Source organism: Polistes canadensis, unplaced genomic scaffold (genome assembly GCF_001313835.1).
Source record: "Polistes canadensis isolate GaletaPanama2010 unplaced genomic scaffold, ASM131383v1 scaffold_186, whole genome shotgun sequence".
Lineage (NCBI taxonomy): Eukaryota > Metazoa > Arthropoda > Insecta > Hymenoptera > Vespidae > Polistes > Polistes canadensis.
This window is the reverse complement of record NW_014569733.1, coordinates 300,340-320,333: the sequence shown is the minus strand read 5'-3', so window position 1 is coordinate 320,333 and position 19,994 is coordinate 300,340. Positions and strand designations below refer to the sequence as shown.

The 19,994-nt window shown below is 29.2% G+C and overlaps 4 protein-coding genes across 5 annotated transcripts in view; 2 read left to right on the top strand and 2 right to left on the bottom strand.

Moving 5' to 3' along the window:
* LOC106789473 (nuclear pore complex protein Nup214-like) overlaps positions 1–1,314 on the top strand; it is a 6,357-nt gene extending 5,043 nt beyond the window's left edge. The window contains exons 4-6 of the mRNA XM_014753693.1: positions 3–627; positions 699–879; positions 988–1,314. Of these exons, the coding sequence (XP_014609179.1) occupies positions 3–627; positions 699–879; positions 988–1,015 (834 nt within the window). The 3' untranslated portion in view covers positions 1,016–1,314. The remainder of the gene's footprint in view (positions 1–2; positions 628–698; positions 880–987) is intronic.
* Positions 1,259–4,937, bottom strand: LOC106789480 (integrator complex subunit 4). The gene is made up of 8 exons (XM_014753706.1): positions 4,639–4,937; positions 4,497–4,561; positions 4,016–4,434; positions 3,610–3,936; positions 3,272–3,545; positions 2,724–3,186; positions 2,157–2,646; positions 1,259–2,066 (listed from the first exon to the last, which is right to left on the bottom strand). Exons 2-8 carry the CDS (start codon positions 4,545–4,547, stop codon positions 1,328–1,330), a joined length of 2,763 nt encoding a protein of 920 aa, XP_014609192.1. The 5' UTR covers positions 4,548–4,561; positions 4,639–4,937; the 3' UTR covers positions 1,259–1,327.
* A 1,465-nt stretch (positions 4,938–6,402) lies between these two features.
* Positions 6,403–7,961, top strand: LOC106789477. 2 transcript variants are annotated; one of them, XM_014753701.1, is made up of 2 exons: positions 6,403–6,601; positions 7,163–7,961. In XM_014753701.1, exons 1-2 carry the CDS (start codon positions 6,519–6,521, stop codon positions 7,713–7,715), a joined length of 636 nt encoding a protein of 211 aa, XP_014609187.1. In that variant the 5' UTR covers positions 6,403–6,518; the 3' UTR covers positions 7,716–7,961. The 2 variants fall into 2 exon arrangements, with proteins under 2 accessions (XP_014609187.1, XP_014609188.1); XM_014753702.1 differs by having other exon boundaries at positions 6,410–6,601; positions 7,171–7,961.
* Positions 7,962–11,764: 3,803 nt separating this feature from the next.
* LOC106789474 overlaps positions 11,765–19,994 on the bottom strand; it is a 15,484-nt gene continuing 7,254 nt past the window's right edge. Inside the window, exons 4-9 of the mRNA XM_014753694.1 lie at positions 19,723–19,760; positions 13,961–14,089; positions 13,408–13,881; positions 13,018–13,225; positions 12,762–12,943; positions 11,765–12,695 (exon numbers count right to left, since the gene is read on the bottom strand). Of these exons, the coding sequence (XP_014609180.1) occupies positions 12,358–12,695; positions 12,762–12,943; positions 13,018–13,225; positions 13,408–13,881; positions 13,961–14,089; positions 19,723–19,760 (1,369 nt within the window). The 3' untranslated portion in view covers positions 11,765–12,357. The remainder of the gene's footprint in view (positions 12,696–12,761; positions 12,944–13,017; positions 13,226–13,407; positions 13,882–13,960; positions 14,090–19,722; positions 19,761–19,994) is intronic.

The window sequence follows — 19,994 nt, the reverse complement described above, 5'->3', positions numbered from 1 at the left end:
CCACGACTCCATCAACCACCTCAGTTTTTGGAGGAAATGCTCCTCAACCATCTACAACTCAATCAACAACCTCAGTTTTTGGAGGGAATTCTCCTCAACCATCTACAACTCAATCAACAACCCCAGTTTTTGGAGGGAATCCTCCCACGAATACATCTATATTCGGTGGAAATTCTTCTATTACATTTGGCTCGACTCCAGCTGGATCAATCTTTGGCAATAATGCCGCAAAACCAGCAGGTTCAATATTTGGAGGCGGAGGAGCAACATCAGGTTCCAATTCTTTATTCGGTGTTAATACAAATACTGCATCTTCAACGAGGGTTGCCAGTCATTCTTCTGGATCTTTATTTGGAAGCTCACCAACAATAGGAAATGCTAATACAGGATCTTCCTCTTTATTTGGAAGTTCTGCCAGTAATATTCCTACTACAGGGTCAACTTCTGTATTTGGAAGTCCAATAAATGGTACACCATCTGTATTAGGATCACAACCAGCTTTTGGTCAAGCACCTACTTTTGGTGCTAAACCTGTATTTGGATCATCGCCAGTTTTTGAAGCACCTAAATCAGTTTTCAGCTCAATGGGATTTGGAGGAACAGGATTTGGTGCTACTTCGCCAGGAGGTAAAATATTAATTTATGTTGACCTTGCTGTAATTTAAATCAATTAATATAATAAATAATTTTTAAATCAGGATTTGGAAGTCCTCCTACTATAGGTGGAAGTCCTTCGCCACTTGGAAATACTATGCCAAATTTATTTGGAAATACAACAGGTAGCAGTACGTTTGAATCTTTAGCTAATCAATCTGGTGGTTTAACTTTCGGTAGTTTAGCTCAGAAGACTCCAGAACCTGAAAAACCTGCATTTTCTGGGTAAGTATTATTTAATATATACATAATGCATATAATTTAAGAAAAATATATAATATAAAAATTAGAAATGATATACATCATAAAGAAGCACGTATTTTTTTGTTTCAGGGGAAGTTCATTCTCTAATTGGCGATAAAAGTTAAATGTAAAACATAATTACATAGAGGCAAACAAATGTAAAAATGAATTATTTCTTGCATATAATGTTTCTATAAAAATTAATTGCAAAAAGACTATAATTAAAAACGATTTATTTACTGTTAATTCAATAAAATAATTAATTTCCATAAGCTAATTTTAATGTCACAACATTTGTGGAAAATAAAGAGAAACTAAATAAAATAAAAGAGATAACAGAGAGAGATAAATTAGATATATTATAAGAAATAAAATATTTCCATGTAAAATATTTATTGATTACATAATAAAATATCATAAAAAAATAAAATTATATTCCCCTCTTTATTGGTTTTGGTGCTATAGAAACTTTAGTTGGCTTACAAAGATCTATAACACATGGATCTTCTAAGGGAGCGTGTGAAAATACTGTGGCTGAAGGTACAAGAAGTGCTAATGATATTTCTACATTACAAGCTTCCATCCATACCTGATGCGATAAAAGTACAGTAGTTCTTAATCTGTAATCATTCTGATCAGAGTTATGAATACGCAAATCTGATTGTCGAGGTAACAATAATTGCACTTGTTGATCTGGATGTCTTAATTTAACTCTTAAAATGCTAGGATCTCGCAAATTTAATATTTTAGCTGTTAGAGGAATGCCTAATAATAGACCGCCTGTAAACTTTAATGCAGCATCCGCATCTCCTCTAGGCTCTTCGATAATAGCACGACAAAATCTAGTAGATATAGGTGGTTTTGGGAGTCTTTCTTCACCCTGTAATGAAGGTTTAAGAAGTAATGGTAATAAAAGTCTTGTCAAAGATCCTGGCTTTACATCTGCTAAATTTGGAATTTGGAAAACTAATGCCCTAGAAAATGGCGGTAATTTTGAAGTATCTTGTGGCAAAGAATCTGCTTCTGATAAAAAATAACGAGCTAATGGAAGAGCACTGCCTGTTGCACTTCTTGTAACACGAACTAGTTCTACAGCTAAAGCCTTCAGCCACACATCATTAGCTAATGTTACTTCGGCCTCTCCTAATCCACTAAACAATCGTTGCAGCCTGTTTAATTAAAAAATAAAAAATGGTAATAAATTATTTTTTAGATAAACGATTTAAAGTTATAAAAAGAATATTAAAACACATATATACTTTTGCGTATGCTGAAGTAGGGCAGAAACATTGTTACTTGTATTTGGTATCGGACTTGCTGATATTGAAGTAGTTGCAGAGACAGAGAACTCTTTCAAAACTGATTTCAATAATAATAAACATCGAATATACAAGGCAGTAAAACGTGCTGCACCTTCCATTCGATTATCCATTTCCGCAAGACGATCAAGATCAATAGTTGCAGTTTCTAAGAGTTTAGTATTTACTCTACCACCTGGCCTTGCATTTTCTATACCCATTACTATTTTTTCTAAAAATTCTCTTCCTCTACGATCTCTACGTTCCTCATTAGCGGTATCTTCCTTATTCGTTCCTGAACCATTAGTTACTGCTGGACGTAATCTCGGCACCAAATGTGGCATTGTGTCGCGTAAATAGTGATAATGCTTAGAAGTGTGTTCTGTAAATAAGGCATGCATACTTGGACAATGCAATGCTGCATTGAATATCAATACTAATACACTTGCATCTGATTACAAATATTAAGGATCGTATAAAAATATTTAAATGAATTTTTATGTTATTTATGATTATATTAAAGGATACAAGATGGTTCATCCACATCTGGTTCTGGTGTATCAAAGAAAGGATGTCGACCAAGAAGTTGTGGTACTAAAGGTAAAGTAAGATAAGGATGCGAAGCTCCCAGTGATGCCAAACATACTCTAATACTTTCTCTATCTTGTGGATAACGTGTTAAATTATCCAACAGACGATTGACACACATGTGAAGACAATTTCTAGTAGCAAGTTGACTAGCTGCTAACGTAGCGTGTAAACCTTCTCTTACTTCTCCTGAAAAATCTTCTAGTGCACCCAGTATAGTTTCCAATTGATCTTCTCTAAGAGTTACACTAGCAGATATTTTTCTTAACGATTCTATTGCTCTTAATCTGACATTTTGAATTTCATCATTAAACATATCCACCATAAAATCTAACGAAATTCTAGCTATACTTGGTTGTTCTAAAGATAATTTACAAAGTGCTTCAACAGCTGCTGTTCGGACCTAAAAAAAGATTTATAAATAATAAATTAATAATTAAACTAAAATATATATATATATAAAACAAACTTTTTATATGTTCATCTACCTCTAAAAATTCATCTTCTAATCCATGAATAAATGCTCCACAAGATCCACTTTTTTCTTCCACTTCAGGCCTAACTGCACTGTCTACTTCTACTACTTTTTGTTTCTTATCTAGTGCTTGTTCAATATAACGTCGTGAAACACCTTTCATTGTACCTAATAGAGACATAGCTGAAGCTCTAACCCGTGGTGACAAATCACCCATCAAACTACAAATTTGAGAAAATGTACAATCAACCATACGTACATCTTCCCCATCTAAGCCAACAACCATGCTATAAGTAAAAGAAAAATAATTTAATAAAGTTTCAAAAAGTTATATTACTTATGATATCTTACTTTTCAGGATATTCAATACCAAGAAGCCAAATTATTTTGAGAACAGCACGTCTAACTATTTCATAGTCATCGCGAAGAGCAGCGCATGCTTCTCCAAAGAAACTAGCAGGCAATCTACAACCCCTATGAGAATGTAATTCTGCCATTGTTTCAAAGGCTTGCGCACGAACTCTTGGATCTTGTGATTGAGCATAATTTCCAACAAAAATAAGTGTATCATCGCTAGTATTAGCTGTCAAATATCTTCCAATTATAGAAAGACATCGTGTTTGTACGCCGTGCCATGTATCTTGTAAATGTTCACGTGCAAGTTTTAATACCAAATTTCTATAAATTAAGATCATATTATTTCTGTTTTATAATAATTTCATTAATCACTATAAATGATAAATGTTATTATAAACACCTTTGATAATCTCCTAATTTTAACAAAGTTGCTAAACCTTGACTCTTAACTCTGTGAGACTCTTCGTGTTTTAAAAGTTCAGCTGTTTCATTGACAATACGAGCTTTTTCAGCGACATCATATGTTACTTCTCCAAGTTCACCAAATATCCATAATATTTTTGCACGCACAGCAGCCTCGGTTTCAATAGCAAATCTTTCTGAAAGTTTCTTTATTGCTATAGGTACATCATCAGGAGAAATGCACGTCACAGTGTCAGATATACGGACAAGTAGCTGTAATGCATCATTGCCACCTTTACATTTTTCTAAGCATTCTATATAGGCTAGCGTAGAGCTACCTTCGCCATCATTCTTACTACTTCCAGCTGCTGAAAGTCGTAAAGTTCTTAATCTTTTTAACGGTGGCTCATTGATAACCTATGAACAAAAGAAAAATTAATCTAATATCCAGAATGATAGAAAGATTATGGATAACATACCTGACTTTGGGTAAATTCAGCTAAAACTCTTTTCTTCATCAGAGCTGCCATTCTATTCTATCCTCCTATATATTTATTAATATTTAATTATAATGATACAAAAAAAATTGGAAATAACATAATAATAAAAAATTATAATTACTCATTAATTATCATTTAAATATTTCACAAATTACACATAAGAACAGTATCCACTTGTATAATCAGCTGACTGAATAATGAAAATTATATTCGTTTTAATAAAACGATTCGTATAGATAACCTAAACTTCAGCACAAAAAAGTTGGCATAGAACCGCAACAACAGAAACAAAATGAATAAGTGCTCTTAATTGCTAATTAATTGCTCAATCAAAATCCATATAATTGCTCACTTTATTAATTAATTATTTAATTAGTTAATAATAATTGAAAAATCGAAAAAGTTTTTTCTCATTTCAAAGCAAAGCAATGAAGTTTTCTATTGTTTTTTGTTTGCAATCAATTGCTCACTTTTTATTTGTCTAGCTCCTCAACTTTATTTTATTATTATAATTATTACACTTTGAATAATTATGAAATGGTGACGTCATGAGTGGTAGATATGTTATACACATGCCCATCAACAAATTCAAGGCGCAAGTGCACTTTGAAAAAAATGAGAATAAAGTTGGTATACCTACAGAGGATATATTTAAAAGTGATTTCCACAGTAACAAATTATAGGGTAATGAAACGAAATAGGTTAATCATTCATAATGTCTAAACAGTAGGTAAATATTTTTATTTTTTTATTTTTTTCTGCTGTTGCGATTCTATGCCAACTTTTTTGTGGTAAAGTATATAGAAACTCATAAGATCTCTGTTTTATTTACCCAGCATCATTTTTGTTACCACTGGGACCAGCATTGGACGATAGTATGTATTTAACGCGATGAAAGTACAATACTGTCAAAGAATACACTAATCTTTGATTGTATATGATAGTATATGATATATATTTTTTGATAGTTAAATCGTATAATTCTATTGTAATAAAATTTTAAATATTATTATTATTATATTAAATTATAAATATTATTATTATTAATTATACGTATATTTTCAAATAAAGCAATTTAAGATACTCAGATAAAAAAGAATCCAGAAGGTTTGATGATAAATCCAACGATAATCACCTGTAACAAGAAGAAAACTAAATTTGTCATACTGACAAGTAATACAATAGCCTGACATATAAATCGTCCAATTCGCAGATGCACTTTTCAATTGAATTCTATAATTATTTTGATCAGATCTCTATTATTCGTTGCAATAAAATTAAATTTAAATGCGTAATTTTACATTTACATAAAATAAATAAAAATAAAGAAATAGGAAAAGTAAAAATATTAAAAGTTACTACAAAAAAAAATATCTATTAATTATTATGAAATACTTTTAAGCTGCATTCTATAGAAAAGAAAAATTGCAAATTGAATAAAATACGATTACAGTGAAAAATTTTAAAGACGAAACAAGAAAAGAAAAATTACTCTAATATTTACCGAAAGTTATTTAAGCTTGGAAATTTAATAATACGAAAATTTTGATATTTTTGACTCTAACTAAACATATATGCATCTTTTAGACGATATAGACACGAATTTGGTGTCCCAAGGAGATGGAATGATATTTTATTGTATAATTTTGTTACTCGTCATTAATTTGTAGTTGTAATTTTGCGAAGTGCTATTTTTAAAACTTAAAACTAACATTAGTGGATAATTTTAATATTGGGCTTGATTTGAAACTCAAGTAAATAGAATTAATTATAAAAATATAGTAAAATTAGCTAATGATATAATAAATAGCTATAATATATACTAAAATTTTAAAACTTTCCCGCTATACAATTAAAATACAGCAGCACCACCGACATCCGTTATTTCGTCTTACCATTGTTGCCACACCTTCTTGATACTCGAGAAGAACACAACAATTCACAATGGTCACATTTAGATTAGTGTTTGTAGACTGCACTGTTAATTAATTAATTAGAATTATGGCTTCCTTAGTTGCGGATTACGGAACTTCCTCGGGTTCAGATAGTGATGGTGATGACGTATCGGATGATGGTGATAATACGTAAGCTTAAATTAAAATGTTACATTTAGGCAGTATTGTTTATTTTCTCTTTTAGCTAACCTCTAATCATTCATATATATTACATGAAAATTTGTTGATGAAGTTATTGTATCCATAATATTAAATATCATTTAAATTATCTTATTTGAAAATCAGTTTACATATAAACATACAGATGAATTTTTATATTGGCATGTATCTTTGCAGTAAATTTATTTTCTATCTATAAACATTTCATTCTTTATTCTCATGTATTTTAAGTTATCTATATATTTTATCCACGTTTATTACTCGCTTACATTTAAGTATGTTCCTCATTTGCCCCCTCTTCTATAGTTTTATTTTAGTAATAATATCTATTTAAAAAAAAAGTATATATATATATGTATGAGTATGTGTATAAAAAATTATTATAAAATATAATTAATAAATGGGAATTAATATTTGGATAACAATAGAGTGATAGATAAAAATATATTTAATTGTATATTTTGATGATCAGTCTGTGCATACTCTTCAATTGAGCTGGTTCTTTGTAATCTGATATTGCTGAACTCTTAGTTTTAAAGGGGAAGAAGAAGAAGATGGGGAAGATGATGAGCCTGGTGAAAATAATGATGACACACAAACTGAAACTGCTTCCAAAGAAAAACTTCCATTACCTACACCTGATTTTAATGGCACACCTACCTTGAAAACTTCCGTATTTTCTAATCCATTTGTTGAAGCTGAAAAAGCTAAAAGTGCTATACTTGAAAAACACGTCAAAATGACTCCAACATTAGATGATACCAAAATGATAAATGGTAGAAAAATTTGTTGGAATTATAGAAAAGGCAGATGTCGATTTGGTCATAATTGTACTTTCGCTCATGACTCAGATTTGCATAGAACAGCAGCTGAGTTGGAAGCTATACGAGCTCCGCAAGAAACCATTATTTGTCAAACTCAGTATAATGGTCAACTTTCTGTAAATGATGAAAATGATGTTGATCAAGAGAACAATCATACAAATAAACGTAAAAAAAGACCAGGATTAAGTCAGTCCTTAATTCCTAGTAAAAAGGTCTTAAAAATGTACAAAGCCCAGCAAACTAAAGCTATTAGTAGGTAAACAAAATGTAGTCATTTTAGTATTTCAAAGTATATAGTAGTATAAAAGCAATGCTGATTATTATTGTCATTTGCTTTTAAAAAAGAAAAGATATTAGTCCTTCCAATACTTAAATTAGTTATAAATACAATTTTACAATTCAACTAAGCTCAGTTTACAGTTGTATAGAGGAAGCTGCTTTAAATATAATATTTGGAAGAACTATCTTCCATAAATAACAATTTTTATAAATTTTAACGACTTTTACATAAAAAAAAAAAAGAAATATTTATGGAATTAAACATAAAGCTAAGATAACTTGCAAACAATGCTTCCAGAATGCTAATTATTAATTCATATTATATATATATATACTTTTTAAATAATTAAAATCTAGTGTTTTTAGGTAATAACTGGTATATCTTTATAGAACAGGTTGTAATGTATACAAAGTTTAGATATTATTTATAGATTTAATACTTCTTATGTGCTTAAAAAAAGGATAAATATAGTAAGAAATCATGTATACAACAAATCGTTTTTGCAAAAATGTTATTCAATTGTAGTTGAGAGATATTCAGAGACATATTTCTATAAATGTAATATATCTTCTTGTCTTCTTATAAAATATTTCATAATTTTTATCTTCTAATCGTATATAATCATTATTCTCTTATACACGTATGAGAAAGTAAAATATGATCAAATTTTAGTATATATAATATGAAGTAATATGCATTTAATACTAACGAGTCTTCATTAAAATATATCCATACGTGTAATCTTTGATAAACATATTACATTAATTAGCTTTTTCTTGCATATAAAAGTTTTGATGTATTGAAATATCAAATAAAAGATGCTCACATATTCCAATATTTAAGCATCTTCTATAGAATTTATCTCGATATACTATTTCTCTTCCTCATCTATTAATATATTTATAATTACATTATGTACCTCATATGACTTGTTAAAAAGATATACGAAGTTTATAAATTTTTGTTTGTTTTGTTATATATAGGTGTTTTTATGCAATCAAATATGTATTGTCACAGACAGTCCAAAGTTTCTCCCTTATAAATATAATATGGTTATTCAATATTAAAAACAGTAAAGTCAGATATAATCTGTCATTATGAAATGTACAAATAGATAAATTAATAAACATTAAATTAACATTTGTGCATATTTAAAATTAGAATGTGTTGTTATAATATTTACTCATATTTTGTACAATTGTTTGTACGATTATGAGATTTTTTGGAAAATTTGCAATAAATTGCGTGGCAATAACTACATAAGTGTTGATTTATTAGTTCTTCCGTCTTTGAGACCATCGGCTGTTATGCAAACACAGTGATATTTTTTAAGAAATGTATTTTTTCCCTTATAAACAATGAATTTATATATATATATATATATATACTTATTTTTTTATTCTTTGGTATAACATTTGAATTAAATTTTATTATGAGAAGTAATAATGATCATTTGTGAAAAAAAGGGCACTTATTTTTATCATTAATATTACGAATTAATTAATGATTCTTATAATACAATAAATCAGCTTCTTCGAAGAATTTGTCAATCTTTTGTGCTGACTTGTGGTGTCCACGGTATTTAGGTAAGGGCCGCCCTAAAATTAAAATTTTGGGCGATTATGAATAGCAAAATGAACATTCTAGAGACTGAATGAATCAAAAACACGATTGTTTTTTAAAAAATAAAAAAAAATAAATTAAAAATGGAAATAGAAATCGCTCGTTCAGTGTCTACATTAATTATGTAAGAAATAAAATGACAAAATTTGAAGAAAGTTGGTTTATTAGTTTTTGAGTAATCGTGGTCACCGATTTGAAAAATGCACTCTTGAAAAAAACTCGTGTAAAGTTTTATGTTATAATAACAGTACAATACGTATTATTTTTTAAACTTACATATTAATATGTAGTTCTAAATAAAAATATTGCCTATCTAGATCTGATACTAACTGTAAATCAACGTAAAGTTGTTCTTGTCTGCGACGTATTATTTTTTCCTGTAACTTTAAATAAACCTAATGCAGTATGGTCTCAATATGTTAATTAATCTGTTCTGAATGTGCATTACTGACGTATTATCTACATTAAATATACAGGTTGTAATGTCTGCCATCAATTCCACGATTATTATGCCTTCAGTTAATTGCTTCGACAATCTATAAATAAAGCAAAATTAATTGACATTCTCTTTCTTATAATAACTTTCGAAAAAAAGATCTTGTTTTTTCTTGAAACTCTGACAAGGGAGAAAAATATAAGTCAATTATGATCGGTAGAGACAAAAGATGGAAAGAAAGGGGATTTAGCAGTAAAAAGCCTGTTTACTTTCTGTAGACACCACATTGTGGGGAAGTTCTTTTATTCTATATCGAAAATAAACAATTTCTTTACGTATAATTTTTATATATAATTTTTCAAACCATACAAAGAATAGCACTTTTTATATTCGACGTCCGGCAAAGGAATGACATCTCGTCGTTTCACGAATGCAATAAATACTACATTAACACCTCGTTAAACATGCGAAATATACTAGAGCTGGATAAACTAGATGCACGATCCTTGCACCGTCCTTGCTGCAAAGTTGAAAAATTAAACATATGACAAGAAATGTAATGAGCAGTACCGTAACACGAACCGTCTGCACTGAAGACTCATGACTAATTGTACCGACAGGTGCCGAAAAACGAACGAATTTGGCCGAGCTCTCGGTATGATGCGCAAGATTGATGCACAAGATTGATGCACAAGATCGATGTGCAAGATCAATGCGCAAGATCAATATACAAGGTCGATGCGTAAGGTCGATGCGTTAGATTGATGCAGAAGATAGATGCTTAATATATCTTCTCATTATTATTTTCTCATTAATCTATAATAAAATACATATTTTCTGTGTTTCCAGATTTACACAACATAGCAGTATAAGCGGGTATTTTTTTTTTTAAAACGTAATCAAAGAATATTTTTCTTATATTTGGGATCAGATTTCAATCTCATATTAATTATTCGCTTCTTGTATAATAAATTTATATAGTTGAAGTATATAATTCTGTCTGTTTTTATACTTTAATAGGACAGTAGTTATTTTATGGTTCAATTAGTTATTCCACGAATTAACAAATTTCACAAAGAAACGGTAACATATACATAAATAAAAATATTTTTATACTTTCTATATATATATTGCATTAATTTATTTATTAAAAAAAATATATAAAAAGAAAATTACTATAAGAATAGCTCCAAAATTGATAGGCACATGATATTTTATTTAGACAATAATGTGTACAACATGAGTTCGGATCCATTTTACATGAAATAGGTGATAATAACTTATTATTGCATTTTTCATTGAAAATATATATATATTTATATATAATTTCCTTTTTTTTCGCGACTGAATATCTCACAGGCACTTCATCTTTAAAAAATGGCAAAATTTGGTAAACGTCATCCTATGTAAATAAGCACAAAGAGTGTAGCCATCACAGTTATTATCTACTCTTATTTTAATTTTTCCACCGAAAAAAAAAACAAGGATTCGTACATCATGCCATTACTATTCGACACTCTTAATCTGTTCGATATACACCATATAATAAATTATGATGTTTCATAAAAGCTATAACTCAGTCATACCTTTGCAATTAATCACAGAAATTTTTTGACAAGTAGTAAAATCATATATGTACAATTTTTAACCTATTGATACGGGTATGTGCCCGCTTTAAGTATTTATAAGTTTTAAATTTGTTATGCTCTAAATAATACGTAATTCCCGTATATTACGTTAAAACGTATTTTTTCCACGACCCCTTTTTACTTTTTTCTTTTTTAATCTAGGAGATAATAATTAGACAAGCAATGTGCATATTACAATCGACTGAAGAGAGTCACATATATACGTATAATAATTAATACCACCACATATCATCCGTAAATTAAGCTACCATTTAATATTCTAACGCTATTATTTAAAATTGAAAAGTTACAATAGAATTATCTCGAAAATTGTGTTTTTTCTTTTTTTTTCAATAATTTTCTTCACAATTTGTAGACATTTAATTGGAAAAAATGTAATTTACTTTGGAAAAACCGACTAAAGATTTTATTAAGAAGAGAGTATAACTATGTGTTGATTGTATGTTCTATTTAAAATAATTATACTTCCTTTTTTTGTATGTCGTAGATTATATATAAATATATATAAACCTTTTATCACAATCATTCATAGTAATTTTCTTAATTAAGAATCAAGACAATACTTTAGATAGAAGGATGCATAGGAAACTAAGGAGACGAAGAAACCTTTCTTAAGTATATAAATACTTGGTATTTCGATAGACATATCACTTGTTGACTGGTCAACAAGATTAACAAATAACGATTAAATCCTTAAATACATTCTCTTAATGGAAGATATCCAAATGTGTAACACGCAGGTTCGATTAAAAAATAAAATTTCTTATGTAAATTTGTCCTTATATAATGTGTAATTTAGTCATCAATGCCAATCAAATTTATGTTACATCTTTTTCTTTAGGAAATTATTTTCCCTTTCTCTTTTCTCTCTTTCTCTCGCCCTCTCCTTCTTTTTTTTTTCTTTATTGTTACTGTTATACTTTTACGTTATCATGAAAGCCATTCTTATTATGTTTGTCATCTTTCTTTTCTTGTGGTAATTCATTTATTTTTTTCGCTGGACTGTCATATGTACGTTTTTGACTCTCTTGATTGCTCTTTACATTATTCTGATCGAAATATTTATATCGATCTCCGTTTGCTACTCTACTAACACCATTCTGTACTACGTTGATAACATTATTTACATCATGTTTTACACTACCGATTCTAACATCGGCTCCATTAACTTGATTCCTAGTCTCGGAAGAATCTTTCATGTCTGAAAGATTAAGACTCTCATGTTCCAACAACCAAGAACCTGGCGGTAAACCTATAAAAATGCAATTAATACGTACAACAATTTTTAATTGACAAATGAAAATATTTTTGTACATACCATTTAAATTGTGGCAATATTTATTCGTGGTATTCCATTCTTCTCGCAAACTAAGATTGAACATGCTATAATCAGGATTCCCAGTGACTTCCTTCTCGATAGTGAGGAACTGTGGTAGGATATTTTTTAAATGGTCTCCCGTCAACGCCGTATAAGTTTCGAGTAACATGAGGCCTCGGCATCTAAAATAAAATCGAATTTTTTTTTATAGAGACGTATCTTCAAAGACGAAATAAAATTTCTTTAAAATACTCACCTAGGATGCGCTGGTTCTTTATATATATCCAACTGAAAATACTGATTATTGATAAGGAAACAACGTCGCCTTTTGAAGATAGTAAAGTGTGAATCGTCACGTTGTGCTAACATATTTAAATAATCTCTATGGGTTAATTGGGTCTTTACCTCGATTACTTGACCACACATTTTTGGTCTTCGGATGGTATGTATGTAAGACCAATGACCTTGAATCAAGAAATATAACGTTAGAATAAAAGGAAATTTGTTTCTACTTTTTTGTTTTAAATATATATATATATACATATACATGAGAAATAATAACAATTTATTACGATAATTCAATAAAAATATAAATAATAGATAAATTATTAATGCATAAAAAAAAAACAAAAAAAAAAGGAATTACCTTTTTGACCACGCTTTCGCAAACGTGCTTGCATTTTTGGATTATTACTTTGGAGGTAGTTATGTACGACATCGAAGTCCTGATATGGCGGAAATTCGGAGTCTAATGGCAGGGGACCTTTTACGAGGAACTTAACTTTACGACTGCTAGAACGTAATCGATCTCCAGTATCAATGCCTAATTTCTGACAAACACATTCGATCATGCGACAGAGTTTTATTTCAAAATCTTGCGAATTGTCGATCACGTCGAAATAAGGATGCCCGACCCAAGCTGCTGCAGCTTTGTAATCCAATTCTCTTGCAAGCTCAACACCTTCCGAACGACAAGCATGATCTTCAGTTGAATAAAAATCTTCAGCTCCATTTGCTGCTGACACCATATGGATAATCTGATTATATCGATTATCTCTTAATTCTACGTTGTTCCAACCATTTGAAGCCATCATCAATTCCCATTCATCTTTCGAAATAACTAGAAAAATTACAGTTACATTTTTAGACAAATATATATGTATTTACACTTTGTTATTTTATAAATATAAATTACTTACATGCCGAGGCATCCATTGCACCGCGATCACAAATTATAAGACAATTTCTTGAGCAACTTTCGCCTAATTGAAAGAATGTATTCTCAATCTGGATCATCGTACGTAAGAGATTCTCCTGAAATTTGAATCCTGAAAAACAAAATACGAGATATAATAATAAAATAAATACACATATATAAAAATGATATTCTACAAAAGTTTAACATCACGAATTGTTGTACGAATATCGATAGCATGTATATATATATATATTTACGTTGTTAAAGACAAAGATTCAAATGTTCTCTTTCACGAACCAAAGGAATAAGATGGTAAAGAAAAACAAGACTGCTATTAGTGTGATGGAAATCGTTTCAAATGTAAGAAGCATGAAACTGGCAAAAGCATATGTGTTCTAGCCATTACATCTGGCTATAAGATGTTCTTTTTATTGCGAACATATTTCATTCTTTTGAATTATACGACAAGTACCTAAGAAAATAAGAATGACGATTACCATAATTATATAACTTTTTTTTTTATATCTATAATTTATGTCCGTGTAAAAATAACCTATCGACAAGTTTTAAGAATAAATAATAATAAACGATTATATATCTAATTATATAGATATATATCTTATAGTTTCATTTTAAATTGAAAGAAAGAAAAAAAAACCTTGGATTATATATTTTTATTCTATCGTAATACAATTTGAAAAATATCAGATATGTCAATTTTGTAATGAGTCTATCACGAATACTTATGATAAGTCAGCATCGGGGACTTTCGTTTCTTTCAGCTTATCTGATACATTAAGTAACAGTAATATTTTTTGGTTCTTTTTCAAGTAATTCGATGACAACGATGATCATTCAAATATCTTTTTTTTTTTTTTTTAAGCAAGAGACTGACGTCATTTTCGTATCGAGAACACATTCTTACTCGAATTGATTCATAAAATCACAAGTCACTGTGCGTTATCTTTCAATTACTTTTTATTATGTACTTCAAACGTAAACAATCTACGTTGTTACGGTAAAATTGTTTAAAATATCACGCGAGCAGATAAATCAATTGTAATTCTTAGGTCTCTAATATAACGGAAGATACCAATCGACTTTAATCATATCATCGCAAGAAATATAGACAATCATCCAAATTAAGTGTCACATTTTTCAATTGATTTTAAAACGCAAAATATTTGAAATTTGTAGAATTACTTTATTTGTAGAATTACTTGTCTCTCTATTTTATAACATTTATTATTAAAGATAATATATTTTATTCGAGATAGTTCTGACACATACATCGCAAGTAAAATCTTACGCCAATAATTCGAAGACTTATCGACGAACTGAAAAATAATATAACAGTTGCTTGAATTTAATTGATGAAATTACAAATTTCAATTATGTTAAGACTTGCTCTAATAACGTTAAACTTGGCCAAAGGTATTAGCCTCTTTGCAAAAAAAAAAAGAAAAATGAAATTATCTTTTAGAAATAATTTCTAAATAAACAGAATTATATTTTGAAATATTCAACGTTACTTTTTATAATCTTTTGTCACCTCTAATATTGAGTAACCATACAAATTACACCAATAGAATTACGATGGTTTGTTAGTTACGAAATTTTCTATGCATTTTCGAATTATATTCAATCGATTCGAAACACTTCAACAATAATTATTTTTATATGTAGTATTGATATTACACGTGCGTATAATAAACGGTAAACAATATCATTACGCAAATTTCGATAAAAGTTTCTTAAATTCGTAAGAGCGAAAGTACGGAGAGATGAGAAAGGTGATAGAGAAGAAGGAAGGGTAGTTGGTTCGTAGTAGGGTATCGATTTGCTCCAAACAGCAGCCGCGTATAACACTTTCGCCCTTTGACCTTCACCTTACTCCGAAAACATTTCTCTCTCTCTCTCTCTCTCTCTCTCTTTCTCTCTTTCTGTTAATTTTTTTTAAACGCGGTTAAAAAAAGATACATTTATTTATATAAGTATTTTTCTATTTCTTGTATTCTCTTTAGAAAGATCGAAGTTCACAAAAACAAAAATCATAAATATGTATATATGTAAAGATATGGAAATAATTAGAATTGTGATTAGTCATTCAAGGTATAATAATATATAGAAAAAAAAAAAGAAATAAAAAAAAAGCGGTCGTCGTTCGTATTAATAAAATCATGTTGATTTTCTCTCTTGTCTCTTTTTAAATCGAAAATTAATTTGAAACTCGTGCAATGCACCACACATATAAATCGACAATTGGTTTATTGCCAAAGAATGAACGACGAGGCTAGTTGGTCGGTCGGTCGGTGGCGAATGATGGGACGATAATAATAAAATACAATGAGACCAAAGAACACACAGAGATTCATTTATTATATATTCTTTAAATTGGCTACTTACGATAGCAAACGATCGTCAAACCACAAATCATAAAAATTCGACATCTATCAATTAAAGAAATCATTTTGTAGTTGGTTGGAATGTCCAGTCAGAATATTATTCCAAAGCTTTTGTATCCGTGTTATAGTTTTGATTGTTGCAATCATTAATTTTGTTCATCGATAATAAAACAATAAATGATGATTCATCAGAGTTTGGACTACTTACGAGCCATGTTTACGATTATTAGTCACTCATTGGCATTTAACTAACGTAAATAACGAATAAATAAAGATTTGTTTATAACGTTATATGATTATATAGACCAAGTTTATACTCCCTCCCGTTAAAATAAGAAATGTTCTAATTCGACTATCATAAACTTTATCTTGAGAAAAGAAAATAAATAAAAAGAAAAAGAAAAGAAGCTTTTCGAAGCCAAACAACAGATGTACAGGCATATGCAATATCTCTTTTTCGGAAGCCAGATTAATGCATCCATAGGATTCAAGGACGAGAAATTAACGACTAATGCGAACGTTCTCTTTCTTATGTAACAAAGTTTAGATTATTGAAAACGAAACTAGTTGGATTCGATGGGAAAGATAACGTCACAACACTTCGTTAAACGTTATTTTCGTAAATCATGATTTTGGAATAAACTTTCGAAAGAGCGTAACCCAATCAAATGAATTCTGATCTATCGATCGCGACACGATCGTCATTTAATATTATTTTTATAATCACATTGTGATATTAGAATTGACGAAAAGAAAAAAAAAAAAATAAATAAAATTGTCTTCTTGTCGATCTTAAAATTGTTAACAACAAAAATATCACTCTCTACTAATATTATATATTTTATCGAGGTAAAAATATTGGCACAGATTATATATTTTTATTTAATACTTTGTTTAAAAATGTAAAAAAAAAAAAAAAATAAGAAAAAGTAAAGATACATTATTTTTAGTATAAAGTATAATAATATTGGAAATTCAATTTGTGTTTGATAAAAAAGAAAAAAAAAAAAGAAAATGTAACAGTTACCAACTGATTTCTTTGTTAAAGTAAAATTAAATCTGTGTGCCAATATTACTCTGTTTATTTAACAATACGTGTATTTCTTCCAACGAGGACGATCGATACTTGTTATCCTTGAATAATATTCCTTTTCAATTGCACAAATAATAAACGTATTAATTAATTACTTTAGCAAAGTACTTCTTCGATATAAAATATTGATCGTATTAAACCAGTTTCATAAAACTGATACCAATCTCGTTGCAACTATTCATAAGAATCAGACAGGGGTAGAAGGGGGTGGAGTGGAGTGGGGTGGTATCCCATCGATCTGGAATGGAAATGAGATGGAGAAAAAGCAAGTGGAAAATTTATCCGATTGCTGATCGATAAAATAACCTTCAGAATGATAATAGCAATAGTCAATAACCCCTAAGGGGAAAAAAGAAAGGGAAATGAAGAAAAAAGAGAAAAAAGAAAAAAAAAATAGGAAAAAATCGAGACGAAATTTGTCAGATGAACGGTTCGTTAAATGATAATGGGTAGGAGGAGGAGGAGGAGGAGTTGTGTTCTCGAGAGGATTGCACATTGCGTGATTTTCTAGTTGAATCGAATGAAGAATTTTGGCAGGTCGCCTTATTTTCTTTTACGCAATCACCAGATGGTGTGCGTTCGTGTCGACATAGTTTTCTTCTTGTTTAAACCACTAGAGCGAGAAAAAAACATTTTCAGAACATATACGAGGGGCTAGAGAACAGCAACGTGTGTGTGTGTATGTGTATATATAACGTCGTAATAATTTTTTAATTAAAAAAACGTACTGCGAAATATATAATTAATATGCGAAACAAACGATAGGGAAATTATGTTAGCATAAAAAAAATCGATTATTTAAATTTTACGACGATACTTAATTTGTGTGAAAAAGAAAAAGAAAAGAAAAAAAAAAACATTTGTAGCGTAAGAAATTTGAATGAAAAAAAAGATTTCAATCAACAACACGCAAGCAAGCAAGCAAGCAAGGAAATAACATTTCTATATTATTATTTCTATTCACAACTTTACTAATTAGATTTTTTTTTTTATTTTCTCACCATCCTACTACTCTCCCACCTCTCTCATCGAGTACTTTGTGAAAATTTGGATATGATAAAAAAATATATTAAAAGGTGTCATTGATCTGTCTAGAAATAGCATAGATGGCCTCTTTGTTCCAATCGACTATACCTAAAGTTTAAAGCTGATCTTATTGTTAGTAACATCTATAATTAGTAATATATCGAGAGAGTGAGAAAAAATCACTCGCTGTGGTTCGAATGAACAAAAAGAGAAAAAAATGAATGACTATTATTATTATTATTATTATTATTATTATAAGATTGGATAAATTGGCGTCACATGTTGTTCTCGAGAAAACCGTGAAGAACGATCATTATGAGAACATTTCTTGGCAAAATGTGTGTTATATTATACTATTAAACAAAAACGCTTTTGTATATTTTCTTGCTAAAGAGAAAAGAATTTTCTAATAAAAGATTTGACTTTTAGTTTCGCGAACGATTTTTTTTATAAATCTTTGAAGACCGTCGCGTAATATTAGAGAATAAAAATAATCTATTAAAATAACGAAAGGGGTGGAAAATTAAGATGGGTAGTGATTTTTTTGTCTCGTAAACGAAAGGTACGAACACGAGAAAGTGAAGAAGTATAAATTACGAGATATAGAATTAGTCGTGTGTTAAAGTCGTTCTCGATCGATACAACCGCAAAGCTTTTACACCTCGTACAACAACACCTAAACCTTTCGCAGCATCAGAATCAACTAATAGAAATGTAATCTTTGACTAATATATTGTGTATAAGCCATTAACAGTCCAAAAAGTGTCTTCTTTTAGTCTTTCTTTTTTTTTCTCTATATTTACAATAAATTTTTTTAATAATTATTATACATTTAACATCACAAGATAACAAAATAATTTGTTACGGATGTTTAATTATAAAAATGTATGTATATAAGCTTAAACGATTTCTCATCTATTTTTCGTTTTGTCGAATTGATTGATTGATTTGACAAATTGAAAGTGGTATAAATGATAAATTTAAATACAAAATAATACGTAGGAGTGAAATTCGATATAAAAGGATCGTTGACGTTTCAAATTAATTCTTTCAAATATAAAAATAATGTAGTGAGAAACAAACTAAACGTTTTGATTAAACAACACAAATATATATATATATATATATTATAATTATTATTATAAATTGCTATTCGTACAACAATGAGCATGCATGTAGAGATTAGTTTCTTTTTACTTTTTAATAAAAAAGAAAGAAAAATACAAAAGAGAAACTCACCTTCCTCGGCATTCAGCTCTGAAAACTTGATGCCACCACTGAAATGGAAAAAGAGCAGACGAAGGATGAGACCTTTTGTAAAATAATTTTTGGAACGTGTGTAAAGCTCTGTTTGTGTGTGGGTGTAGAGAGATGTATGTTAAAAAGAAAAAAAAAAAGAAAAAAAAAAAAAAAAAAAAAAATTATGATAAATATATATTGAAAATTTTGGCATAAAATAGATAACAATTCGTTTGTCAATGTTACCCAGTAAAATATCAAACGAGGTCGTT

Bases quoted from the DNA above. Each gene is read 5' to 3' on its own strand.
- LOC106789480 (XM_014753706.1), bottom strand. From the start codon at position 4,547: ATGGCAGCTCTGATGAAGAAAAGAGTTTTAGCTGAATTTACCCAAAGT. The intron at 4,435-4,496 runs GTATGTTATCCA...TTTTGTTCATAG, and splicing joins CTGAATTTACCCAAAGTCAG to GTTATCAATGAGCCACCGTT. The intron at 3,937-4,015 runs GTGTTTATAATA...CTTAATTTATAG, and splicing joins AAATTAGGAGATTATCAAAG to AAATTTGGTATTAAAACTTG.
- LOC106789477 (XM_014753701.1), top strand. From the start codon at position 6,519: ATGGCTTCCTTAGTTGCGGATTACGGAACTTCCTCGGGTTCAGATAGT. The intron at 6,602-7,162 runs GTAAGCTTAAAT...CTGAACTCTTAG, and splicing joins TCGGATGATGGTGATAATAC to TTTTAAAGGGGAAGAAGAAG.